The 26,138-nt window shown below is 50.3% G+C and overlaps 11 protein-coding genes across 11 annotated transcripts; 6 read left to right on the top strand and 5 right to left on the bottom strand.

Moving 5' to 3' along the window:
* Positions 1-546: 546 nt before the first annotated feature.
* Positions 547-1,023, top strand: KY384_005591 (uncharacterized protein; the record flags this gene model as incomplete). Its single annotated transcript, XM_044814091.1, has 1 exon — positions 547-1,023. One exon carries the CDS (start codon positions 547-549, stop codon positions 1,021-1,023), a length of 477 nt encoding a protein of 158 aa, XP_044669392.1.
* Positions 1,024-1,526: 503 nt separating this feature from the next.
* KY384_005590 (uncharacterized protein) lies at positions 1,527-2,601 on the bottom strand (the record flags this gene model as incomplete). The annotated part of the gene is made up of 2 exons (XM_044814090.1): positions 1,527-2,291; positions 2,356-2,601. The coding sequence occupies 2 exons, from the start codon at positions 2,599-2,601 to the stop codon at positions 1,527-1,529; spliced, it is 1,011 nt and encodes a 336-aa protein (XP_044669391.1).
* Positions 2,602-3,920: 1,319 nt separating this feature from the next.
* On the top strand, positions 3,921-5,501 carry KY384_005589 (uncharacterized protein; the record flags this gene model as incomplete). The annotated part of the gene is made up of 1 exon (XM_044814089.1): positions 3,921-5,501. One exon carries the CDS (start codon positions 3,921-3,923, stop codon positions 5,499-5,501), a length of 1,581 nt encoding a protein of 526 aa, XP_044669390.1.
* Positions 5,502-5,981: 480 nt separating this feature from the next.
* Positions 5,982-7,807, top strand: KY384_005588 (uncharacterized protein; the record flags this gene model as incomplete). The annotated part of the gene is made up of 3 exons (XM_044814088.1): positions 5,982-6,038; positions 6,170-6,525; positions 6,910-7,807. The coding sequence occupies 3 exons, from the start codon at positions 5,982-5,984 to the stop codon at positions 7,805-7,807; spliced, it is 1,311 nt and encodes a 436-aa protein (XP_044669389.1).
* A 34-nt stretch (positions 7,808-7,841) lies between these two features.
* On the bottom strand, positions 7,842-9,765 carry KY384_005587 (uncharacterized protein; the record flags this gene model as incomplete). The annotated part of the gene is made up of 5 exons (XM_044814087.1): positions 7,842-8,091; positions 8,395-8,581; positions 9,311-9,373; positions 9,464-9,643; positions 9,711-9,765. The coding sequence occupies 5 exons, from the start codon at positions 9,763-9,765 to the stop codon at positions 7,842-7,844; spliced, it is 735 nt and encodes a 244-aa protein (XP_044669388.1).
* A 241-nt stretch (positions 9,766-10,006) lies between these two features.
* Positions 10,007-11,445, top strand: KY384_005586 (uncharacterized protein; the record flags this gene model as incomplete). The annotated part of the gene is made up of 3 exons (XM_044814086.1): positions 10,007-10,153; positions 10,208-10,348; positions 10,396-11,445. The coding sequence occupies 3 exons, from the start codon at positions 10,007-10,009 to the stop codon at positions 11,443-11,445; spliced, it is 1,338 nt and encodes a 445-aa protein (XP_044669387.1).
* A 322-nt stretch (positions 11,446-11,767) lies between these two features.
* Positions 11,768-12,609, bottom strand: DID2 (Vacuolar-sorting protein SNF7; the record flags this gene model as incomplete). The annotated part of the gene is made up of 3 exons (XM_044814085.1): positions 11,768-12,049; positions 12,182-12,397; positions 12,496-12,609. The coding sequence occupies 3 exons, from the start codon at positions 12,607-12,609 to the stop codon at positions 11,768-11,770; spliced, it is 612 nt and encodes a 203-aa protein (XP_044669386.1).
* Positions 12,610-12,938: 329 nt separating this feature from the next.
* KY384_005584 (uncharacterized protein) lies at positions 12,939-13,547 on the top strand (the record flags this gene model as incomplete). The annotated part of the gene is made up of 1 exon (XM_044814084.1): positions 12,939-13,547. One exon carries the CDS (start codon positions 12,939-12,941, stop codon positions 13,545-13,547), a length of 609 nt encoding a protein of 202 aa, XP_044669385.1.
* A 239-nt stretch (positions 13,548-13,786) lies between these two features.
* Positions 13,787-16,967, bottom strand: KY384_005583 (uncharacterized protein; the record flags this gene model as incomplete). Its single annotated transcript, XM_044814083.1, has 3 exons — positions 13,787-16,236; positions 16,290-16,812; positions 16,869-16,967. 3 exons carry the CDS (start codon positions 16,965-16,967, stop codon positions 13,787-13,789), a joined length of 3,072 nt encoding a protein of 1,023 aa, XP_044669384.1.
* A 350-nt stretch (positions 16,968-17,317) lies between these two features.
* On the top strand, positions 17,318-21,910 carry KY384_005582 (uncharacterized protein; the record flags this gene model as incomplete). The annotated part of the gene is made up of 1 exon (XM_044814082.1): positions 17,318-21,910. One exon carries the CDS (start codon positions 17,318-17,320, stop codon positions 21,908-21,910), a length of 4,593 nt encoding a protein of 1,530 aa, XP_044669383.1.
* A 456-nt stretch (positions 21,911-22,366) lies between these two features.
* Positions 22,367-25,426, bottom strand: KY384_005581 (uncharacterized protein; the record flags this gene model as incomplete). Its single annotated transcript, XM_044814081.1, has 1 exon — positions 22,367-25,426. One exon carries the CDS (start codon positions 25,424-25,426, stop codon positions 22,367-22,369), a length of 3,060 nt encoding a protein of 1,019 aa, XP_044669382.1.
* Positions 25,427-26,138: the final 712 nt, after the last annotated feature.

Here is a 26,138-nt window from a genome sequence, read left to right as displayed (position 1 = left end):
TAACCTTGGGCACGGATATCAAATGCTGAGGCATGTTTGTCGGAGCTTCGCATTTGCCCAATGACCTCAACATGGGACCAGCGTGATCTGCATCACAATTGAAAGCGAGGCAGACTCCCACTATTGTAAAGAGAGTGCCGGACCCTGGCTGCTGCCTGCTCTCCCACGCTAGAAATGAGGGGTCAAAGATCAGCGCCGTAGTACGACGAGACAGCTATGCAGGTCGGAGGAACATCTTTCACTTACACAATTCGCCCGTTCGTGATCGAAAGCAAGATGCTGCACCGCGCTCGCCTGAATAGCGTCAAAGGGTGAACTGTCTGTCCGAATAACGTGCGAATGGGTCAATATTTCTGCGTGAGGAAGCACATGATCGCGCGATGAGGGGCTCCTCGACGCGTCCATCTGGATATATAATCCCATCCAGATAGCCCATTGTCTTCTGCTCTCCAAAATTCACCTTCCTACAAACCATTTCACCATCAAGGACCAAAGCCTACCCAACCCTACCCATCCTGCCCCCTTTCCATCTCATAGCAAGCAAACATGCCCCGCTTCATCTTCCTCCTCCGTGCAAACAAAGACGCCGAATCCGGCGTCCTTCCCCAACCTCCCGTCTTCGGACTAATGCACGCCTACAACGAATCCCTGAAGTCGGCGGGCATCCTCCTCTCCGCCGAAGGACTCTTCGAGTCTTCAAAGGGCGCCCGCCTCTCTTTCCCCAAGAACGAGAAATCCCCAGACGAGCCTACGCCCAAGGAGGATATTAAGGTGACGAATGGACCTTTTGGGTATGACGGGGAGAACAGGTTGGTGTGTGGGTATTGGTTGATCCAGCTAAAGGAGGGAGAGGGGTTGAAAGAAGCGGTGGAGTGGGCCAAAAAGGCGCCCTTGTGGGATACCGAGGCGGAGGTTAGGCAGGTGCATGAGTTGGAGGATTTGGAGGGTGTGATGCCGGAGGATGTGAGGAAGGAGGAGGGGAAGTGGAGGGAGGAGTTGGGAGAGAAGCAGTGGGTGAAATAGGGGGTTGTACCGGTAGGGAAAAGGGGGCTTTGAGTTCTGGCGTTTTCTCCACTCTCGGAATCTTTACTCTTCATATAGCTCCTATGAAAATACATGGTTCGTCTTTTGTTCTGTCTCGCGTTCAATCCTGGCATGCTTGGGCTATTTTCAGAGCGAGAACATCAGTGCAAACGTCGCTACATCGCAGCCCACGAGCATACTCGCCCAACACATTGACTTGGCGGGAGCTGACGCGTTGTTGTCTGAGGTTCAGATTGAAGTTGAAGTGGATCATGTCGAAGATCCCGAAGTTGCGGTGGATATGCAAAGGGTAAATCCTCCTCCATAGGTGCTAAATGGGCTTATGTACGCGCACTTCGAAATCGATATGAGGCAGGTTAGCCGAAGCATCATCTGTGGAGGAACCCATTTCCCATAGAGCTTTAGCATACACTGATAGAGTAGATCGAGCTTCCCAGAAAAATTGTGGCAATAAGACACGCAACATATGTTGGAGGCGCTATTCAATCAATGGTGACAACTTGTACTGGAGCGATGCTGGCAGTAACACCCCTAATCTCAATCTCTGCGGTCCACATTTGGCGAACGCCAGCATTGCTTGGCTTAGCATCTGCATGGAAGACTAGCTGGGTCCCGCTTTGTGCGACGGTCGCCCCTCCAGGCGAGTTCAAGGCACCATTGTCATCACCACTAAGCAGCAGAGGCCTTGGGGTCTTGGTGTATGGGCCTGTAACCAAATCCGCGGTAGCGTATGAGACATCGTAATTTGGCCCGTTGAAACACTGGCTACTAAAGAACAGCACATACGTCCCTTCGCTGCTCCGCACCAGGCTTGGCGCCTCAATGAGAGGTCCATCGGAGTCGCCTCGTTCGAGTATCTGTACAGCGCTACCTGTGGGAGTGACACCATCTGCTTCAACTGCCTGCAGCATGATGGCAGTCGAGAATTGTCCATTACCATTGCCGCAGCCACCACCACCGCCTAGAGAGTTACCATCGAGTTTGTACGCAACATAACGAGAGCCGTCGGTGTCCAGGAAGCCAGCGGGATCAATTGCGCCTCCTTGTTTGAGAGGACATGCGAATATTATGTCGTTAGGCGTGTACGGTCCCTCTACATTGGACGAGGTAGCTGTCCCAACGCAATGTTTTGATGGATCTTGGGAGGTTGTGGCGGCAAAATAGAGAACAAAAGTGCCATCGGCAACTTGAACGACGTCTGGAGCCCACACGTTACCGGTAGCCCAAGATGGCAATTTCGGCAGAGCCTACAAATCAGAGATTCAGCGGATACGGACAAGTGTGGAGGAGTGAAGAGGAGCTGTTACTGACATCTGTACCGGTCACAGTCCAGCTTTTGAAATCTGGAGACGTAGCGGTAGGTATGTGTAGGCCGCCACTGTTGGTCGAGAAGGAATAGTATATGCCGTCGACGGTGATGAGCGCTGGATCGGGAAAGTTTGAGGGTATCACGGGGCCATTAGAGAGTTCTCTTTGCTCAAGGTTGGGCCACGGTAATGGAGTCTGTAGGGTGGTTAGAATCAGGGCAAAGATGGCTAACAATTCTAAGTAGAGCATTGTAGAGGTAATCTACGGACCTGGACGACCTACAAGTGCTCCTGATGCCTTGAGCCAGGCTTTATATGTAACACTCTCTGGTCAAGGGCCCCTCTCAGACGCAGGTAATTGCATCAAGGAGCCATTCGCTATCTTGGGAAGATTGGAAGCTGTGCGGCGGGGTCGAATCCCACATCGTACAGGATGCGTTGCGACACAAATATTAGAATGACAGCTTTCGTAGTCATTTATAGTTCACAGCGTCCAGACTAGGCAGCTACAATGAGCGATTCGTGTGGGGAAAGCTTAAGGTTCACGCCAACATGACTGATGAAGCTCATGGTAAAAGCCATTGAGATTGTGGCACTGAGCTAATTGAGTGATTAAGATGATCAGGCACGCACATTGTGACTTGACAGCGAAAATCTCACTACATTCAACATGGGCCGAACCAATCTCAAGCTTTGTTGTCCTGTTATTCGTCCTTTAGATGGAGATGAAAAGCATAATACTTGCGAGGTCAGCTTCTCTTTCAAACACGCGAAAATCACAAAGATTCGAAGTCCTGACAGTGCATTGGGGTACATCGATATGACCGCAAGATATTCCGTTAAAAAAGCCTTCGTGCCAGGGTGACGTGGGGCAGGTCGTAGTGCAAGGTTGAATTAATCTTACTTGCGGTCAAAGATCATCGCAATTGGTTTAGGCTCTTCAATCTATGCATGCCATCTGCAGTCTTTGAGTATGCTCTTTCCCTGCTCCGGAGAAGACTTGCCGGACGACCGTTCTCTCGTAAGATTTGAAGCAAACGGTCCTTGCAGGATTCTGGCTTGCGGTTTGGACACACTCGTGCATAGCAATGGACAAGCTTAGATCAACTTTTTGCGTCTTCGAATCGATGTTGCTTTATCCTGTGGGCACATGTGGCCGTCTTCGAAAGTACAAAACGGCTTCTGTACGAAACCAGGGGACGATTCTTTATGCACGGACCTACGTCGCATCCCCACTGAGGGGCCTGAATGGTCTAGACTCGGCCATGCATATTGAGATTGTCACGACGTGCAGCGCATATAGGCGACAGCAAATGCTGATGATGCGAATCAATGCTGGGGTGTAGAAAAGATTTGGGGGGAAAGAAGCAAGTCGGATACGATGGTGTGCCAGAGCCGGTCCTATCATTATGTCCTGTCAATAAGATAAAAGCGCACTTGTATGACGACGGCATTGAAGATCGGCAGATTAGTCTCTATACCCCATGTCGTCGCTTGCAGCGATGCATTGTTCAGTCAGCAGCGTTGTCGACAGTCTGCCACGTGATACCCTGCAGAAAAGCGTTTGCGATGGACTCGGAGAATTTTCGAAGCGCGGCACATTCAGCTATCGATGAAATAATTGACTACTTCGATTCGGTCCAAGATTTGCCTGTGCTTTCAGAAGTCAAACCTGGATACTTGAAGCCTTTGCTCCCAGATGGGCCTCCTCACGAGGGGGAAGCTTGGGCCGATGTCCAACGAGATATTGGATCCAAGATAATGCCAGGCCTCACGCACTGGCAATCTCCCAATTTCATGGCCTGGTTCCCAACTGCCGTAACCTATCCTTCCATACTAGGAGAGCTCTATTCAGCTGCGTTGTCGGCTCCAGGTTTCAATTGGCAATGCTCGCCTGCTATGACTGAATTGGAGACCATCGTACTCGATTGGATGGCGAAACTTTTACACCTGCCTGATTGCTTCCAAAGCAGCGAAAAGGGCGGGGGTGTCATTCAAGGCAGTGCCAGTGAAGCTGTCGTTACGGTCATGGTTGCAGCAAGGGAGCGATATATCAACAGGGCCTGTAGCAACTTAGTGGGTGAAGAGAAATGTTGTAGAGAGACGTACTTGAGAAATCATCTAGTTGCGCTTGGAAGCGAGCAAAGCCACAGTAGCACGGCCAAAGCGGCCATCATAGCCGGCGTCAAATACAAGGCCATTCATACCGAGCTAGATGACAGCCTTGCCGTCACTGGGACTTCGTTTCAGCGCATGTTAGAAGAGTGTAAACAAGAGGGTCTTGAACCCTTCTTCATAACCGCCAGTATCGGGACGACTCCAACGTGCGCTGTGGATGACATATCAGCTATAGGCACCATCAATGAGGCGATATCCACCGATAATGCACTTTGGATCCACATAGATGCTGCATGGGCTGGCTCTGCCCTGGTTCTTGAAGAATATGCGCACCTCACGAAAGACTTCGAGCTTGTCGATAGTTTCGACATGAACATGCATAAATGGCTCTTGGTCAACTTCGATTCATCCTGCCTGTTCGTGAAGGATAGAAGGGACCTAACGAACGTTCTTTCTTTGACTCCTTCTTACCTACGTACTGAATACACCGGTCTTGTGACTGACTATCGTGACTGGCAAATTCCACTTGGTCGTAGATTTCGATCGTTAAAGATATGGTTCGTCCTTCGCACGTATGGAGTCAACGGCTTGAAAGCGCACGTAAGGAGGCATATCGAACTAGCAGAACGTTTCGCGGACTGGCTTCGAGGGAGACCTGACTTATTCAATATCGTCGTGCCGCCTGCATTCGCGCTGACAGTCTTTACTATTGTGACCCCAGTTCTGATGCAGGGATCTCATGGTGATACACCAAACGGGACCACGGACACACGTGTCGCTGAAGGTTTACGGTCCGCTGATGCGGTCCCCGCCACAAGCTATAGATTGCGGGAAATGGCAAATGATCTGACCAAAGAAGTCTATCAGCGCATAAATGAGTCCAGGAAGCTCTTTCTGACCAGTGGCGTGGTGAATGGCATCTATGCCATCAGGCTAGTCAGCGCCAATGAACACACGAATGAGGCGAGTATGCGTTCCGCATTTGATCTGATTGTGAAGATCACAGAAGAAGTCGTGAATCCTTCCGAATGATCTCGCAGTGAAGCGCTATTTTCCACCAATAGAGGCTGGATAAGTCGCACACCTTCATGTGCTCCCTGCACAACATTCCATCAGCTCTGCCAGCAATGTGTAGTCATACTGATGATGGGTGAAGAAATCGACTAACCATATGGGTTAATCCTTGCGACAACAATTATCCGCTTGGCTCGCTTTCTTCGACGCTTATTGCGCTTATGCAACGGAGATCATTCCTGGTATTTTGCCGCATGACAGGATTTCAGATTGGCTTATCACAAGCTTCAATGTGCAGCTTTGATGCCAAGCCGAAGTCTCAGTGAAGTATTTGTACCAGTCTTCACCGGCATGGCCATCGGATATGAATAGAGCAAGAGTCATCAATCATAGAACTCGTGATATGAGCTCGATCAAGATCATTCTTTGGGGAAGTCGCTTGCTGAGAGAACGAGTACATTCATTTGTAGAGATATTTTCATCCGAATCGAAGAGACAATGGTGAATCGTGGTGCGAGCAAAGGATGTTTCAAATGCAGAGCTCGCAAAGTCAAGGTTCGCAAACCAAAAAACAGAGGTCGTCTTCGTTGTTCAAAGCTAAAACTTTCCCTTCTGATTAGTGTGACGAAGCCAAGCCTAAGTGCAAAAGATGCTTGAGAGCGGGAGTGAATTGCACTGGCTACCAGGTCTTCCACCCACCTCGTGGACCCAAAGAGCAATCTTCTGCCGATCGCGACCATCGTAATGAACCATCTACCAGAGCGTTTTGTGAAATCAAAGGACTCTCTGACCTCGGCCGTTACAATATCTCCAATCTATTCGCCTTGACCGAGAGCTCGGAAAATCAGGCGATCTGCTACTATTTCGAGCATTTTACACCGCGTATCAATGGCTATTGGACAGACCTACTACCCACCATTTACGCGAAAGAACTGTCCAGCTCGCTACTTAATGTAGCCACCTTGTCCATGGCGTACAGTTTTATCTCCCTTGAGCCTGGGTTTGATCATTTCAAGACACTAGCGATATCTGAGTATCAACGGTCACTCAAGCTCGTGAAGTCTCTTGTTGACAAACCAAAAGTGGCACATGAGGATTCATTCTTGATGGCAATGCTCATACTTGGAATATGGGAGGTTGGTTCCTCAACAATTCTCACTGAGCCATTGCATGCTTATTCAAATAGCATTCTCGATCGATCGCCCTAGAATCGTGTAACAGAAGCATTCATCTCCAAGGCATCGTGGCTGTCTTGAGAAATCGACCTTTGCGATCATTCAATTCAACACTGTCGCGCCGGTTGCTGATGAGCGTGTACGCAGGTTTGGTTAGTGAACCATCATGAGGCAAGCACCATCTTCAAGCATCTGACCATGTCTTAGGTATATTTAAGCTCGAGGACTGACAGCACAGTATTTTCCACTAGTAGTGCAAATGCAATGACCGAGAACGATTCGATACCGTCCCCGTTTTCCCTTGACCTGATTTCATCTTATATCGACAGCGTTTCATCCCAATATCCCACGATCAATGCTGAAATGGATGATTACTATTTATTGGCAAGGCAAATCACGTGTCTTGGAGGTCTACTTTTGAGAGCCCGAGACCTTCTTGAGGGTCCTGAAGCAGCAAATGTGTCGCGCGAACATATAATCAACCTCTACCATGAAGCAAGAGGCTTTGATCTAGAGATACAGCGGTGGCCGTCGCTGCGTTCCGACAGACGTCCTCGCAGGTCTCTTCGTCTTGACAAGGGTCATATACCATTTGACGAAGCAGTATACCCAACAAGAATCGATATATACGCAAGTATTTCCCAAGCGGCTTCTTGCTGTGCCTGGCGGCTAGCCCGCGTTAAGGTCCTAGAAGTGCTCATCGCAATCACACCCCACCTCAACTTGTATGCGGCTGCGGGTGAGGAGGAAGTCTTCCGTCGAGAGCTAAGTGACTATGAGGGGATCATGAGAGAATACATAGACGACATTTGCGCGGCTGTACCATACTTCCTTTGCCCCATTGCACCAGAGAGCATCGCCAAATCTTACCCACACCCACCTGGACAGTCCTATATGCCAGAAATATCGGGCCTGGATCTAGTCAGTGGGATGTCACAAATGAACCTTGTGGTCTTCCATGCATCTTTGTGTGAATGCGCTCCACGAAGCCAGCGACAGTGGCTGCAGCCATACCTCACCCTACTTTCAAGGGATACCAGAGATAAAGAAATAGCAACTCGGCTACAACCTAACATAGACGTGGTTGAGAAAGCGGATGCTGCACGCTTTGTAGCTGCTCTGTCGGGACCATATTGTAAGGCAGATTAAGTACTACAGTATTGCACTTGATGGGGTCAGATGGTCAGCCCTCGGTTGGGGCGACCGATAGGTCAGACTGCGCCCCATCTTCTCCGTGATCGCCGCTGATAATTTTAGAATTATCAGGTTCACGGTCGTTGTCTGGTCGGACCTTTACGTGTTGCTTATGCACAGTAAGCTTCGCGGGTGGTACCATAGCACCCTTGGCGTCCACCCCAGACGACCTCCCATAGCATAGATTGGTGGAGCTATGGAGCACGGTCATGAATCTGGCTCGCTTTGTTCCCAGCTTCCTACACCATGTAAGCTGAGTATCATCACCAACGACGTGCAGTCCACTCATTTGAATTTCCATTGACGTCAACCTTCGTATACCTCAGCTCGCCAAGAACGTTTCACCATGTACAAATATCTGCTCTACCCCGTCGAACACACCTCATACGACCACAAGCGTTTGACAAACGACTAGGTTTTAACGCGACTGGACTTTACTTACTCTCACCCACAAAAGAGCCTTCAGAACAAATATCATGCAGCTCACTACCACAATCACCATTTTCACTCTCGTCCTGACCGCCCTATCTCAAGATCCATACCCAACACCAGCGCCCACAACGACACTCACAGCCTCAACATGTACACCTTTCTCCGCCCCTGCAGGCGCATGTCCAGAAACATATGACCCCTGCTGCGCGTACAACTGCGCTGAAGCACAAGTGCCCTTCAAAATCTGCCAACGCACGGAGCAGACCTTCCTTGCCGAATGCACGGCTTGCCCGAGTCCTGCTTAGAGATGTCAGTCAACAGCTAAAGCCAAGGTGGACAGTTCGGCGTTCAAGCAAAGTGGCTTCAGAGGGAGGGAACGAAGGCAATGCGGTGTTCGTTGACGGGAAATGGTTTCCTTACTGGAACAAAGTGTTGGTTGGTCATGTCTGCTTGGAATCGTGAAATGACAGACTTCTGAACATCGCCTCAAATGACTTTCTCACTTTTCATTTATCTTCTACCAAAACAAGATAGATTACTTTTCGATTTCACACTCTCTTGTATAAACAGCAACATTGTTGATTTCAAGGGGTAAATATTGCAACTCCACTTCCACAAGAAATGCATTTGCACCTGGGCCATTATCTCAGATATTCTCTCGCGGCATCTCAAGATGTTATGTACTTATAGAGGCTCCAAAATAGAGTCGCTACAAGATAGCAGTAGCCCGGCAAGTCTAATGTTGTTGCTGTTCGCTCGCGATGAGAAAGACCGAAAAGCAGTTGCGAAACAAAAATGTAGCAAAAACACCCAAAAAATCTGTTTCCTGATAGACCATTTTGGAGGCCTCGCCAAAGGCTGAGATCCTTGCTACGCCATGAGAATTGGAACAATTGTAGACAGGACTGATGTGGGAGAAATGCCAGAATGGAATTGCAATGTAGAGTAAAAAAAGTTCTCCTTGACCTTGATCAAATTCGAAAGGATGGTAGTACAATCAAGCGCTACAACATTGCCCTAATTTACCCATATCCGTCGCCTTGGTCGAAGCATTGTCGCCCCTCTCCGTTTCGGAATGGAAGCGTAGCTCTGGAATACACGAAGCATCAGCAATGGCAACCAAAATCGAGCAAAACGACGTCATCATTCAAGGCTGCCCAAATACAATAGAAAACATACTGAACTCCTTTCCTCCGGCGTGAGATTCTCCCTGGACGATATTCTCGCGCAAAAGCCGAGCCACTTCACGCGCTTCTGCGACCTTTTCGCTGGTCTCGGGATCTTCGGGACTGAGGTGCCTGTTGCTACTGAACTTGGAATGGAGTTCTTTAATCGCTGCCGAATAGACTCTTGCGTCACCTTTGAGAATATCAGTACATATATGCATAATTGTCAATTGTCGGGATCTTGAAGAGAGGTGTCATACCTTGGAATGCTGTACGTGCTGCACGTATGACAGAGCGATATGCTTCAAGGGCCATTGGACGATATGTCGAGAAAAATGTCAATCTCTAGCATGAAATGTCAGGAAGACGTGGCGGCCTGGCCCGGCGCTTTGAGGCACTATTGAGCCGGACAGGTGCGCAGCTCTGATCACATAACAGCAGTTCTGAAACTGAATTTTTGAACTATTTCGACGTCGCACTGCAAAAAAAAGTTTTGCAGTCCTCAAGTCTCAATCCTCACAGCAATAGATTATCCAACAACGTTTTCCTTTCAGCAATGTCAACTCAAGTGATGCTTCCACTGCCCGTTCTACCACCAGAATGGAAAGCGGAGAAAGACTTCTTGTCCAAAGGCTCTCTCTCAACCCCCATACAAAGAAACATAGAGCCGGTTGGGCCTCATTTCCTGGCCCACGCTCGAAGGGTATGCTACTATATCCTCCTTGTTTTCAAATTCTACTGAGAATGTATATGACAGTTGCGCCATCGACGAACTTTCTCCGAAGATGAGAGGATCCAAGCCCAAGAGAAAGCCCAGCGGACGGAGCAAGATTCAGATGCAGACATCAGTGAACCTGAGGACCCTGTTATGCTGTCTCGGGACGCGAAAGACTGGAAAGTGAGTCTGCTAAGACGATACCCGACGACCACCATTGACCATTTCAGGGACAAGACCATTATGCAGTTCTCGGGCTTTCAAATTTCAGGTGGCAGGCCAACGAGGCGCAGATAAAACGTGCGCACCGGAAGAAAGTTCTTCGCCATCATCCAGACAAGAAGGCAGCTGCAGGTTCCTCCGAGGATGATTCATTCTTCAAATGCATTCAAAAGGCTACGGAAGTACTCCTCGACCCAGTAAAGCGCCGCCAATTCGACTCGGTTGATGAAGAAGCCGACGTACCTCTCCCATCTAAGAAGCAATTACAGAAGGGCAATTTCTACAAGCTCTGGAATCCAGTCTTCGACAGCGAGGCCCGGTTTACCAAAAGTCCTCCCGCTCCCCATCTCGGCGACGAAAAATCGGCCAAGGAGGACGTCACAGAGTTCTACGACTACTGGTACAATTTCGATTCATGGCGATCCTTCGAGTATCAAGACGAGGACGTACCTGACGACAACGAAAACCGCGACCAGAAAAGGCACGTAGAAAGGAAGAACAACAACGCCCGAAAAAAGAAGAAGACAGAGGATACAGCTCGTCTTCGCAATCTCGTGGACCAATGCATAGCCGGCGACGAACGCATCAAGAAATTCCGACAGGAAGAAAAGGCCGACAAGAACAAGAAACGTTTGGACCGAGAGACTGCGGAGAAGAAAGCAATAGAAGACAAGAAGAAGGCTGCAGAGGAGCAGGAACGAATGAAGAAAGAATCCGAAGAGACTGCTAAAGCTGAAAGAGCAGAGGGCAAGAAAGCGAAAGAAGCCGCGAAGAATGCGGTCAAGAAGAACAAGCGGGTCTTGAAGGGCAGTGTGAAAGATGCGAATTACCTCCTGCCCGCGGGAGCGAAAGCAGACACGAAGCAGATCGATGGTGTGTCTTTGGATATAGAGATCGTGATGGGGAAGATGGAGCCAGAGGATATTGCAAACTTAGCTGGCAAATTGAGTGGGTTGAAAGTGGCGGAGGAAGTTGCGCCGTTGTGGCAGGAAGAGGTGAAGAGACTTAGAGAGGTTGGCAAGTTGAAGGAGGGAGATGCTAAGACTTTGGTTCCTTGAGAAGTGGTGCTTGACGATAGACAAAGCTTTGACCAACGCTGGCGAAAGTGACATAAGCGCCGAGGCGATTCGAATGATGCCGGGCAGCGACTATATAGAACGATAGAGTAAATGAAACTGAGGCCGTCATCAAAAACTTTAGGCAGAGAAAGATGCGCGCAATTTGCTTCCATGTTGAGGAATTCATCGATCCTTCATGATTGTCATCTATGCCATAAACCCATTGAATTACGTCCATGCCGCCCGAACGCCATGCTCAAACCAACCTCTCCTCTCGTCTCCTCACCTCTCCTCACCCACCCCCACAATCTTTCTCCCGATCTTAATTCCTCAAAGCCCTCAACCGCCCCTCCAACCCCTCCTCCCTCTCCTCCTCAGCCGTAATCTTCGACCCCGAACCCCCAACCACCAACCCCGTCTCGGGCGCCTTCATCTCCTGCTTCAGTTCCACCCCCGCCTCATCCGCCGTCATACTAATCAATTTATCGACATCATCTTGCGGCGTGCCGACTGCTGTGGCTGATGAGGTCGCGTTCTCGTAGTAGCCCGTCGCGACGTCGAGGTCTTCGAATTGGGTTTCGAATTTGTCCATTACTGCGGAGATCTGTGGGGAAGTGGGGGGTTAGTTTGGGTTTGTTGGAGAAGGGAAAGGGTGAGGGGGTGATTGGGAGTGAGGAGGGGGGGGAAGAGGGTGTGGGTGATGGCACAGGGGGAAGAGGAATGGGTAGGGCCGCACTTTTTCTAAATCCATAGCCTTCATCGCCGTATCCATCCCTCGTACTACGCCCGCCATGCTGCCCGTGACTTGCCGCATTGTCACTGCTGTTTGTACCCTGCTGGCTACAGCGTCTATTCTTGACCCTAGCCGGAGGAGGTTCAGCTTCTCGTTCTGTTTTCGGATGGCGTTCTGAGCGTAGATCTTGGCTATGTCGGCGTGGCCTTGGGTTATTGCCTGGAGCGAGGAGGATTAGCTCTGTTGCGCGGAGGAAAGGCTTGGTGATGGTGAGTTTCGTGCTCGTTGGGGAGACTGGGGTGATGGGAGAGGTAGACCTTTTTCAGCTTATTCTTCTCGGCCGATTCATCCTTCCCTGCTTTCTGTGCTTGTCGGTTCAGCTGTTTGGCTGTGAATTTGAGGTTGAAGAGGGATTTCTCGAGGCCGGACATTGCGATATATGGTATAGATCGGTGGGGAGGGATTTTCGTAAATTACTATATTCTGATTGTACAGGTAGATCCCAGGTTGTATTTGAAGCAGTGGAAGGTTTTTCGCTCACTGTTGGTTGTGACAATGCTGTCTCAAAATAGGCTTCAATGACATCGCCCGCCCACAACTCAGACTCAAGATCTGATAAGATAAGATCATGCTTCTAAATTTATTCTAGCTCGGCGTCCCACGATTTACAACCAGGCGTATCAATTTGGGCTAGCAAATCGACAGCGCTGGAAGTGAGTTTATAGATTAATCTTCCATCGTCGCAACCATCACAACCAAAATGCTTCCCTACATCACCCTCCTTCTCCTTTCGCTCCTCCCCTCGACCCTCCAAACCACACCACCTTCCCCCCAACAAACCGCCAGCATCTTCACCCACACCCCCAACAACCCGCCCTCCTTCTCCCCGCTGGCGACTCTCACCTATAATCCCTTCGACCCCTCAACCGCGCGCACCCTCTCCCTCACACCTCCAAAAAACACAACCGACCTCACCTCCATCGCCGTCTTCTCGCCGCCGCACACCTCGAAACCTTCCGCGAAGGGTACATTCAGGAGCAGCGTCACAGCAACCCGGGGATTTCATGCGCCATACAAAGGTCGTTTCACGGTGGTAGTTTCAGTGGATGGGGATGAAGTTTTGGGTGTGAGTTGGCGCTCTTGGCCGTCTAAAGAAGGTGGGAAGGGTAAAGGGAGTGACAAGGGAAAGGGAAAGGGGAAGGGAGGCAAAGGCGAGGTTGAGGGGAGAGGAGATTTCGATATCGTGGTGCAAGCGAGGGCGCCGGTGCCGGTGTTAGATTCGAAGGGTGGGAAAGGGCAGGTGAAGGCCACGGGGGCAGAGGGCGAGGAGGGCGAGGAGAAGGACGAGAGGAGTTTTATTCAGAAGTGAGTTCCTTTGCTACGGTGTTTTCTTTTGTTTTCGATTTGCCGCATTGCATTGGTGGCATGTGGTTGGGAATCTTGCTGACTGACTGTCATTCAGATACTGGTATCTGTTCGTAGGTGCGATGGTCATTACCTTAATCGCGCCGGGCGATAAATAAGGGAGAAATATTAGACCAGGAGAATGATACCAATCGTGTCACAATCAAAACGGCAAACGAGGGGTATACGCTTTCGACTCATGTTCTATCTTCCGCTTCTCAAGAATTCAATGGTTCCACTTATGAAACCCACAAGCCTTTGCAGCCTTCTTCTTTCTTCGTCCTGCACGCCTCTCCATTCTCGCAAAGCCGCTATAAGAGCTGGTTTCTCTTCTCCGGCTTCATCGCTTCCACCGGCTATCACGTCGCCGTGCAGCTTTAAAAAGACGTTCATCCATGCTTGTACCAGCTCAAAATCGCGTCTCTGCTTCAATCGCCACGTCAGTGCGTTAACGAAACCTGTCATTTCCGCCAAATCCAACGTGCGTATTGCAATGTCTGCAGCACTGGGTGATAGCTCTGACAGATGACTGATGAAGGCTTTGTAATCACCATCTTGGGTAGAGAATCGGAGAAGATTGGTGAAATCGCTCAAGGTGGTAGTGGCCACCTTGCTAATGCGAGAACGCTCAGCTGGTGTAAGTTGCTCGTCGAGGTTTTGGCCTGCAGGTTCGTTGATGGCTTTTTGCGGCTTAGAACTGTCAATGGAAGGTAAGAAGAAAGGGGCTTTCTCTGGCGCTTTTGGAGGTTCTTTGGGTTTGTTGCGAGCACGAACAAGATCGATGTTGACCAGAGTTTGCCAGCGTGATTTCGGCACCAAGCTAAGCGTGAGAAGTTCCGAAGCTAGGTCATCAACCGGTAATGGACCCGCGTCTATATCATTCTCGTCGTCTTCCTTTTCTTCATCATCGTCGAAGGCCGCTTCGATCAGTGCCTGACCTCCCTCTCCGGAGGAAGTCGGAGCTGTTGCTGGAAGAATCTCGTCATCTTTGATCGGGCGAGTTGGGACGTGGGTGAAAATGGTTCGATTATTCCAAATGTTTATGCCTACCGAATCGGCATGTGCTGTTGCGAGATATTCTCCAGTTTCAGAGAATGCGAGCGAAGTACAAGGGCTCTCGGTCTGAAATGCGTTTATCAGGTGGCCAGTAGGTAAGTCCCAGGTTCTTATGACGGAATCCATTGAAGCTGCGATGATCCACCTACCATCGTTCGAGAAGCAATGATCGCTTATCTGACCGAAGCAGCCCCAAAGCTCTCGGATTGTTTTCTTGGTCTCAATATCTACAACACGAATGGATAGGTCATCGCAAGCTGCTGCTATCAAATCATTATGTCGATGAAATTTTAGAGATGTTATGGAAGTCATTGGAGCCCAATTCAATTCTTCTTGGAGCAAGCCTTTCATAAAATCCCAAAACTTGATCTTGCCGTCGAGACTGCAGCTAATAACAGTGCGGTTCAGAGCATCAACCATGATCCCAGTAATAGCCTTGGTGTGCTTGCCTAGACCCGGAGGAAATTTTGTCGATCTATTCGTTGTATTAGTATCACCGTTGCCCAAGCCGGCTTTCAACTTCCTGGCTTGCGCAGGTGAGAGGGCGGCTGGGTATTTCTGTCTTAAGATGCCAGACTGCAAGTTGAACATGCTTATGCTGCCACCAGCAGACCCAATCAGAGCAAAGGTACCACAAGCCGTAATAGCAACAGTCGTGACCTCAGTCCCGTCGCCCGACTCAAAGGCCCACCGACCTGCTTTTTTCCGTCCCCAAAACCATGTCCTTGCAGTACTGTCTCCTTTGTGAGAAGTCACAATACTCTCCCAGCCTGTCATACTGATTGCTGAGGTATCGACGGGCGTCTTTTTCGACGTAGTGTTGGTCCACACGCTGCCGCCTCCTGCAGCTGCGCCCATGCCGCCATCTCGGTTCAATGAGCAAGCAATACTGGTGATTTCAGGAGCTTTCAGATCTTCCAGTGTACTCGAGACTCCGTTTTCCAAGCTTTTGCTAAGCGATCCCAATTTCTTCGCTTTACTGCGGACTTTACCTTGACTCAATTCCGTACTCTGTCCATCACGCCGAAGACTCCACCCCCATAAACTTTGATCTCGACCGGCACTCATAATCCACTTCCCTGAAGCGTCTGATCCCTCAGAATTTGAAGGCACAAAGCTTAATTTGGTGACAGGAGCAGCATGCCCGCCTCGGGAATGTAGGATGCGAGGTATAGGAGACAAGGCTTTGGCATCAAAGATCCATGACTTTAGAGTATTATCCATGCCACTTGTGATTATGACATCTTGGCCCGGCAAGAACTCGACGCGATTGATCCCACAATTATCTACCGAAGATGGTGGTAGATCATGTGCTCCACGCAAGATCCCCTTGACCCGTCCACCATCGTAGAGGTCCCAAAAAGTTACATCTCCACTGCCTTTACTAGCCGTAGCCATAAGTCCTGGCTTGCTGTCGTCACCACTTGCACCCAGGCCATCTGTGCGAAACGATATAGAGTCAATAGCTGAATTTCGGCCCGAGTTTGCATTCAATTTCAGAACCACCTTATCCTTGCCAATATCGTGGAGCAAGATTGAGCCATCTGCTCGCGCTATTGCAAGTATGGACAGGGCTGGGCTAGGCTCAAGAGCTGTCACTGCGCCAGAGACTGCAGCCGGGGGAGTATGGTATAAATCAATTTTCCAGTACTGATATTCCATACATCAACGGTTCCGTCACGCTTCCCAACAAGAAGTTTGTTGAGATACGTCGGCATGCTACACACATCGCCTGTGAGTGGGCTGCCAGCATCACCCTTGGTGCCAACCGGGGTGATTGTGGTGTAGTGCTCATAATTGTCCGCTTTCCACACCTCCAGTCGTCTCGAGCCGCAGCCAACGATCCATTGACCGAACACTACTATTTTCTTGATTGCTTCTGGAGTGCCTCCCACTGGCTCTAGTTCTCCCACTTTCTTCCCTCTCTTGAAAACCCATATACCAGCATCTTCCTCATCTTGGCCACCCCACGCGGCAAAGACTCTGTCTTTCCACGCACATGTTGCTGCGATCTCCGCAGGAGTCTGCGGGCGGGTCAGGAAGACAAGATTGAGGCCCCTCCGAAGATCGTATGTATGGAGACATCGGCCAACAGAGGTGGTAATCTGGAACGTTGTCTTCCCGAGAGGGAGGGATGTGAATGGAACGTGTGTAGAGCAGACCAAGCCGACAGTCTGCAGGAGGGCTTTTGTCAATCGAGATCATCGAAGCTGTAGCGGCAGGATCTTACTCTGAAGGGGACAAAAATTCGAGACGCGGACTTCGAACGTTGATCGCCATTCGTCAACTTGCGGCGCTTTACATCTCCACCATTTATTCCCTTTGACATCTTCTTGGGTCTCCCTCACGATGCATTTAGGTTCATAAGGACCATGTAGTGTTCACAAGGAGCTGCAGAGATGTCGTGGTGGGGCACGCCAGAGAAAAAGTATCTCTCGCGACTGCCCGCCGCTTGATGGGATGGGCAGACGTCACTCATCCCACGCAACCACAACGGTGATAGAATACCTCAAGACTGAGGCGAGATCAGTCAATCTTGTCCTCATTCGCAATAACCTCTGGCACTGCTTCGCATGTCAGACTATCGAGGGTCCTCTCCGCCCCGCCCCCGCCTGTTCAATGGCTCGCTGAAAAGGCGCACGTGCTCCTGCTCACACTCAACGGGCAGGAGGAACAGTCATGACATCTCAAGCTAGAGCGACGAGTCCAGAAGGCACATCTTCTGACATACAAGGGGAGGATGGCTCGCCTGAAGCGATCATGGACAAACGTACTCCGTCACAGCCGGCGACAAGAGGCAGGACGCAATCCCACTCTCTTCTCTCAGCATCCCCAAGGATTCCCACGATCGGTCGGAAAAGCAGATTCTCGGATCCGGATACGACAGGAACTGCAGCGGAGAGAGCTAGCATATCTATGCCACCTCCAACAAGGAAGCCTTCAAAGACCACAAAAACACGACCTGTGTCCTCTCTTGTGCCGAACTCAGTCCCGATCATAGATGGAACACAGGAGGGAGACGAGACCGCAAACGAAGCAGTCGGGATGTTAGGACTGCACAAGACTCCAAGCTCAGCGGACTCACATGTGAGCGCGCCTGAGATGTCTCAATCTGGCAGTCTAGACGTTGGGTTGAAATCACCGAGTGCAATCTCTACCTGGCCTGGCGACCGTCTATCACTCTCATCTTTACAGTCGCTCGGATCAGCCATCATCAATGGAATGGCAGGTCCTGCCAGTACTACAAGTGCGCCACTAAGTGCAACCAGCTCCCATGCAGGATCTATCAGCGGCGTTTCAGAGCAGCCAAGCGTTGCGCCTGCACCTGTTCCGATCTCACCTCCGCTAGGTTCTACAAAAGGAGAAGCCATGGCACCTTCTACAACAGCTACAGATCCAATTACTGTCATCGCCCACTCTGAAACAGTACATCATGTTCCGTCTATCCCGACAAAGGAGATTACACCACCTACACCAAACGCTACTGTCAGACACATGGACTCATGGAATACTGCTCCCACATCACGGCCGAGCGCCCCTCGAAGATCGCGGAGCAGACACCAAGGGCCTGCGGCCACAAGCACGGTAGCAAGCAGCGCTGCAAGTCCAAGTAACAGCGACCGCGTTCAGACGCCTTTTGGAAAAGTAGGAATCTGTGCGCTTGATGTGAAAGCTCGTAGTAAAGCTAGTAGGAATATTCTGACTCGTCTTTCTTCCAATGGTGAATTTGACGTTATGATATTCGGAGACAAGGTCATCCTAGATGAAGCCGTAGAAAATTGGCCAAAGTGCGACTTTCTCATCTCTTTCTTCTCTGATGGCTTTCCGTTAGACAAAGCCATAGCGTATCAACATCTGCGAAAACCATTTCTCGTCAATGACTTGCCGATGCAAAAGATACTCTGGGATCGACGCTTGTGTCTGCGAATTTTAGACAAGATAGGGGTGCCAACACCACAACGTGTCGAGATCAGTCGCGACGGAGGCCCTACTTTGGAGTCAGCGAAGCTCGCCGAGCACCTTTACAAGTTCAGTGGAGTCAGACTAGAAGGCCCTGCGGATGGGACCGGAGGTGGAATACCCAAACCGAAGCGGGTCGAAATGTCCGATGACGGGGATAGTATTGTTGTCGATGGTATGACCTTAAGAAAGCCGTTTGTGGAGAAGCCAGTGAGTGGAGAGGATCACAACATTCACATATATTTTCCTAGAGATCAGCATGGAGGTGGGGGACGTCGATTGTTTCGCAAGATAGGAAACAAAAGCTCCGAATGGGATGAGAATATGCGAACTCCACGATCCGTCACTGAGGAAGGAAGCAGCTACGTGTATGAGCAATTTCTCGATGTCGACAATGCGGAAGACATCAAAGCCTATACAGTGGGACCTGAATTCTGCCATGCTGAGACACGAACTTCTCCAGTCGTTGATGGTCTCGTAAGACGCAATACTCACGGCAAAGAGATACGCTATATTTGTAAGTTGAAGCCAGAGGAGCAAACGATCGCTCGACGCATTGCAAACGGCTTCGGACAGCGGGTCTGTGGTTTTGACATGTTACGAGTCAAGAATCAGAGCTTTGTAATTGATGTCAACGGTTGGAGTTTTGTGAAGGATAACAATGACTATTACGACAAATCTGCGAAGATACTGAAAGAGATGTTCCTCGCTGAAAAAAGAAAGAAGGACGGTATCGCTACGCCAATCGAGCTTGAACAGCCAGTGGACAAAGTTTCGATTGATAAGTCGGAGCCTGACAAGGCCTCGAATCATCGCAAAAATACTTTAGGTGGCCATCGGTCTGAATTTGTCAAGAAATTAATGAAGTCGCCCAGCATGTCCAAGCTCAGAGGGCATCATCATCAGGGAGGCGCCCATTCTCATGGTACGGCGTCGCCCGAGCCTGTCATGAATATGACACCATTATCTTCACCGCCTTCGATGGCGAATGAGAGCAAATTGAAGCTTCCTCAATTGCAGAGTTCTTCCTCTATCCAGCTTCCTCCTTCAGCGTTACCAAACATACATTCTACCGAATCGACAGAGGACTCTACCTCCCCCGAGATTCCCCAAATCCCTGCTCCAGAGCCCTCATCTAAACATGCTTGGAAGCTAAAAGGTATGGTATCAGTAATTCGACACGCGGATCGAACGCCAAAGCAGAAGTTGAAGTTCACTTTCCACACAAAACCTTTCGTTGACTTACTCAAGGGTCATCAAGAAGAGGTCCTTCTCAAAGGTGAACTCGCGCTGAATAGTGTCTCTGAAGCAGCCAAGACAGCAATGCAAGAAGGGATTGAAGACTTTGAGAGGTTGAAGCTACTACAGACTTCGCTCGCTCGGAAAGGGGCCTGGACTGGCACCAAGGTACAGATTAAGCCGATGTTTCGAAAACGACGGCCTGAAGAAATTAAGAAAATCAAGAGTGAGATTGCCGAGAGTGCTGGTACCGAAGCCCTTATAGCTGCAGAGCATCTTACAGAGGATCCTGTAGAGGTTGAAAAAACTGCCGACGGAGAGCACACACCACTTTCAAGGCCGCCAACCAGGAGCGACTCATTGGCGGGCACCACCCTATCCCGCTTCTCTGCAGCAGAAAATGACCTAATTCTTGACAAACTTCAATTAATCGTCAAATGGGGCGGTGAGCCAACACATTCTGCGCGCTACCAAGCCCAAGATCTGGGAGAGAACATGAGAGCGGATATCTTGTTGATGAATAAACAGGCCTTGGAGAACGTGCGAGTGTTCTCAAGCTCCGAGAGACGTGTGACTACAAGCGCTCAAATATGGGCAGCTTCTTTCCTCAATCAGAAAGAGGTCGACGATTCCACCATCAAGATTCGCAAGGACCTCTTGGATGATTCGAACGCTGCAAAGGACGTCATGGATAAGGTCAAGAAAGAATTAAAGCTGCTGCTGCGCGAAGGACATAGTGCGCCACCCCAATTTGCTTGGCCAGCCAATACTCCTGAACCGTCGGTCGTTGTTAGAAAAGTGGCAGAACTCATGGTGTTCCACCGAGAAGTCATGCGACAAAATTTCAAACGACTAGAAGGTGGTGCACTTAGTGCTTTGAACAAAGTCAGTGAGGGTGCGTCCGACGAGCCAAACTCTACAAGGTCTCAGTCTCAATCTCAGGGGCAAAACTCAGCGTCGATACAAGCGCGGTGGTGCTGCGGTGAAAATCCAGAGCTCTTCAAGGAACGTTGGGAGAAGCTCTTTTCCGAATTTTGCGATTCCGAAAAGATAGATCCCAGCAAGATTTCCGAACTGTACGACACCATGAAGTTCGATGCTCTACATAATCGACCTTTTCTTGAATGGGTCTTCACACCACCCGTAGGCATCAGCCTAGGGAGCGAGACCGAAGAAACAGAGGCACCAGCAAGCCCTCAACCCGAGTCGAAAACCCCATCGACTTCTCGTCCCCCTGCGCAACACGAGCGCAAAAACAGCGGCGGCGACAAGAGCATCGAGAAACCCATCGACAAATCCTCCAGCACGAACCTCGCCCAACGCATGGGCCTCCGCCGCAAATCAATGATGAACCACGCCCTACCCTCCCCACCCCCCTCCACAACCTCCGACCACCTCCAAGAATCCTACTTCAAGCTCTTCTCCGGCACAGGCCAATCGCGCGCTAAACAAGACATCCGCCTCTCCGCCCTCCGCGACCTCTACAAATACGCCAAAGTCCTCTTCGACTTCGTCTGCCCGCAAGAATACGGGATCTCGAACGACGAAAAACTCGAGATCGGCTTGCTCACCTCCTTACCTCTCCTCAAAGAAATCGTCAACGACCTCGAAGAAGTCCAAGCCTCCGAGGACGCTAAATCCTTCGTCTACTTCACCAAGGAATCACACATCTACACCCTGCTGAACTGCATCTTCGAAGGCGGCATCAAGACCAAGATCGAGCGGAATGCCATCCCTGAACTCGATTATCTCTCTAACATCACGTTCGAACTCTACGAATCAGAAGACCAAGACGAAGACGTGTATACGTACAGTATAAGGATAGGCGTGACGCCGGGCTGTCATACATTTGACCCATTAGATGTGCAGCTAGACAGTAAACACAGTATAGGCTGTGCGCCGCGTAGGAGTCTGACGGCGCATAGTGATTGGAAAGAGGTGATTGAGACGTTGAGGGCCAAGTTTCATACCGTCAAGTTGCCGAAGAGCTTTTTGGCTGTCAATGTTAGTGAGGGGCATGGGGAGGGTGAGGGGGGTGGGGGAAAGAGTACCAGTACTAGTGATACCGAGTGAGCGATGAATGGGCGGCGTGTTTGAGGTTTTGCGATTTTTATATCCTTGGTGGTGGGTTTTTTGCTGGGTTCTGTTCTGGAGTCTACGCGGCGTTTTGACCTCCTTCGTAGGGGATATACAGTCTTAGTTTCATTATCATGACTCATGATCATTGGGCATCAAGTGTTCGAATGGTTACAAGAGTGGTACATGGTCTAGCGCTTCCTATAGTTGAGTGATACGTCGTCACTATTCGATACCTATAATGTTTGCCGAAATTATCATTATGCAACACCCTCTGGTGCCTTCGTTATGCTGTATATTTAACACACAAGTTTCTCTTTTCCATTGCTTCCAGCCAGATACTATATACATGCCCAGCCCTTTTAGTTTATATCAGCCACCTCAATCCTTGCCGTACACCCTTTTCTGCCCTCTCTCTCGTTCCCTTCCCCATAGTCAACCCCTTCTATTCATTCAAGCTTTAATTATCGCCCACTCAGCCACGGAGCTCCCCGTGGCATTGGTGGCATCATCCCCCGCATTCCCCTGCACTCTCAACGTCGCGTACTTCCCACTATACACCGCCTCATCCAGCGTAACGCTCGTAGTGTTGCTCTTATACTTCTGCACAACATTCACATCCTCAGCATTAAACGGCACCGTCACCTCCACGTTATCCGTAGAGTAAACCTCAGTCCCATCCGCGTCGGATTCATTGTGGAAATTCACGCTGAAGGAAGTCGGGGGGTTAGCGGCCCAATCGAATTCGAAGCCCTTGACTAATTGGAATGGGACGGTGGCTAGATTGAGGGTGAGGCTTTGTGTGGTGTTGGCTGCGTTGGGCTGCCATTTCGTGCTACCAGCGCCATCGGTCGCAGATATGGGAAATTGGCCGGGTTGGAAATCGTCAAGCGAAGAGGCAGGGGCGCATTGCGCGATGTTACCCTCGACGGTGGTGTTCATGGAAGCTTGACGGTTTGATATGTAGATTGGAGTGCCATCTACAGCAAGGGAGTAGTCAATAATAGGGGTGGCCCAGTTTCCGGACATCACTGGGATGGAGTTATTCAGGAATGTTGAGTTGGCTGTTGATAGTGGGCTAGGGGAGGAGGGGCGAGAGAGTGTGGTATGCGTTTGGTTTGCAACAGCGACAATCGGGTGACCGTGGAAATAGAAGGTCCGATAGCGGAGATTTGGGATCTGTGGTGGAAGAGATGGATCGATATGAAGCGTGAAGTCTGGCGTGAGCCGGAGACCAAGATAGCCAAAGATAGCAACTTGATTTGCGCCGCCGTGGCCGGTGAGGAAAGGGTAGGCAGGGTGGGTGCCGCCATTGGTCGTGAAGTCATCGATCAGTTGCTCGGAGAATTGGAACCAGGGGGCGCGCGCATAGGGCTGGGATGAGTATTGTTGGTAGGTATAGGCTGAGCAGCCAGTGGTATCGACAGCTGAGGCAACAATACTGAAGATTGCGTATGTCATGCCAGGTCCTTCTAGAGATTGCTTGCCTGCGTAGTAGGACAGGTCAGACTGGGCGTTTTCGGCGGTGTAACTCTGTTTGTAATTGAGAGGAAACGTGTCAAGGACGACGTCGGCTTGCTTGACAGATATACTGCCATTCATGCCTGTGTACTCGTTTATGATGCCGGCTTCTCCGTTGCGGTCGATAAAGATGTTGGAGGCGATGTCATCGTAAGTTGAATTGGTATCCTGCCCGAAAAGCCGGCGGAAGAGATTGGCATTTGTAAGGGTGCTAGCTATCAGAGGCATTGTGAAGCCTCCATTATCAACCGCATTGGCGTACTCATCCGGATCCGTCATGTTTGTCAATGTATAGGATGAGCCATTCTTCGTTACGACTTGGGAGTAGAACTGGGCGATCGAGTCATAGACCGGGAAGAGCGTCTCATTGAAGAAGATAGTATCACCAGATGCAACCCAGTAATTCTGGAACGATTGAGCAATGTCACCGTTGATATGATACTCGTAGTCAAAGCAGGGTCCTGTGCCGGTGCAATTGCCATATCTTCCGCTTGTCCAGGAGTATACTGCTGCGTCTTCGGAGAATGTCGTAGTATTTTTTGAAGATTGCGCTGCGGTCTGAGCATTCGCTTTTGCTTGCCCATATCGTTGGGCACGATAGTTTGCTATTTGCTTGGCCGCTTGAGGATGTGACACCACAAGACCCGGCTGCATCCAGACTTCCGCATCCCAGAATACCAGACCGCCGTAGGAGTCTGAAGTCAAGCCTCCAACGCTGATACTCCATTCGTCGACTGGGGCAAAGCTAGCGTTCGAGAGCGCATTTGCAGATATTGTGTTTTGAAGCAGGTAATACGGATTCAGCACAGCCAAAATCGCAGACTCAATAATGTATTGATCGGCTGGTAGTGTACCATCCTCAGGGTTCGTATAGTTGTCAACAGAGTCTGGAGGGAATGACTCGGCCCATTCATTAATGTGACTCTTCATAGAAGCGTCGAACCCGTTCATTCTTGCCTGCGCGCACTCCCCTTTCGCTGTCTTTCGTGGGTCAACAAATGCGTCGGACGTAGCAGCTCCCACATATTTCGTGATGGTCGTTGTCTTCCCTGAATTGAGCGCTGCCATTGCTCCTTGGGCAATGCTAGAATCATTTGCCCCTATGAACGCTTTGTCCTTGACTATGCCCAAAGTCGTGACATCCACCTCTTCAGAAGCTTCCATCTCTGCGTATATATAGGCGGTCACGTTAGCCACGTTATTTGGACTCACAGACGTGTAAATTGCCGTGCCTTCAGGCCCAGAGCCTTTGGGATCCGTGCGAACGGCGCTCGTTCCGTCGAGCACGTTGACTATGGATACATTGATATCTTCAGAAGGCTGTATCTGCAGTTGCACGAACGCCTGGTTGATGTACAATTTGTGCGCGAATGCGGTGTAGGCGATGTCAAAGGTAACGTTTGCCGCTGAAGGTGACCATGTGTAGGACCATTTCGAGATGCCCGTTTTGGCGTTCAAGGAGGATGAAAAGTTGGAGATGGTCGCATTATCGACAGTAGCATCGAGATAGATTCCTGCTCCCAAATCGACGATGATGGCACTCCAATGGGGAACACCACTTATGACGCTTTCTCCACCGTACTGGTTCAGCCACTCAAAGTTGGTACCATTCGTGTCCGGTTGCTCATCGAAGAAGCCAGCGATGGTCGCAAAGGTTTGTCGTTGGCCGAACAGTGGCCAACCATTGACGTTGTCGCCATCGACTTGCACGTCTTGCTCGAAGAATGGCCCTACTGCAGCAAGGTTAATGCCCAAGTAGCCATTCGCAATGCTTAGTCGAGATTGGTAATGGCCCTGATCGAGAGTGGTGGTGAGGACGTCCCATTGCTCATTGTCCCATGTCACGTTTGGAAAGCGTGTGTTGTACACGGAACTTGGAGAGGATGAGGACGGATCTACAGAGATGGCACGTGGTATGAGGGCAGCATTGCTTTGGAAGGTGCAAAGCCACAAGGGCAAAGCAGACAACAGTACAGAGCGCGCAGACTGCATGATGGTTGCGATGTCAGGAATGAAGCATTGGTCTTCTACCACTCCGCGACCGCACACTAGGCTAAGAGAAACAGAGGCATGGAGCATATGTAGTAGAGCTCTTCAAGCTTGACGCCAGCCCACTGCCAATCCTAGCACCATGGGTGCATGACGATGCATAAGGTAGATGGTAGCACCAGGCACCATTGACACCCTCGGCCGGGCCCAGGGCACCTGCAGGAAAAGAACGCATGGAAATGACGTTAGTGGCCGCCAGAAGAGGAAGGTGCGATGGAGAATTCAGCAGACTCCAGTGCCAAGACTGACTCTGCGGAGCACTTCCGGCACTCTTGGCGCGTTTCCCACGCGACCAGGCCTTTTCACGGCGACTTTCAGCGGCATCTTTGGAGATCTTTCCCCGCATTTTTGGGCCCTTGGTCGCAGCGGTAGACGATCTAAACACGGGCCAGACGAAATTAATAATGGAGCCAGGCGGGGCCGTGGTTCAGCTTGAGAGCTGGCTTTTTTCTTCATTGAGGAATCCTTAGCGATTGCGACCATAGATTGTCTCCACCTCTATGCAATGCCCTGCCTTGGCGCATTTAGACTCCTGCCCGCCAGCCGTGGTGGCGCTTGCGAAGTGAATAATGCCGACCTCTCTGTCACATGCTGAAGACGCTGGTCCGGTTCTTGTTGTTCTCCACTCCGTTATTTCCTGGGTATTCCAAAGACA

This window comes from Bacidia gigantensis (assembly GCF_019456465.1).
Source record: "Bacidia gigantensis strain McMullin 20006 chromosome Unknown contig_245, whole genome shotgun sequence".
Classification (NCBI taxonomy): Eukaryota; Fungi; Ascomycota; class Lecanoromycetes; order Lecanorales; family Ramalinaceae; genus Bacidia; species Bacidia gigantensis.
Note: the sequence above shows the minus strand (reverse complement) of the source record. Positions and strands in the feature narration are given on the sequence as shown.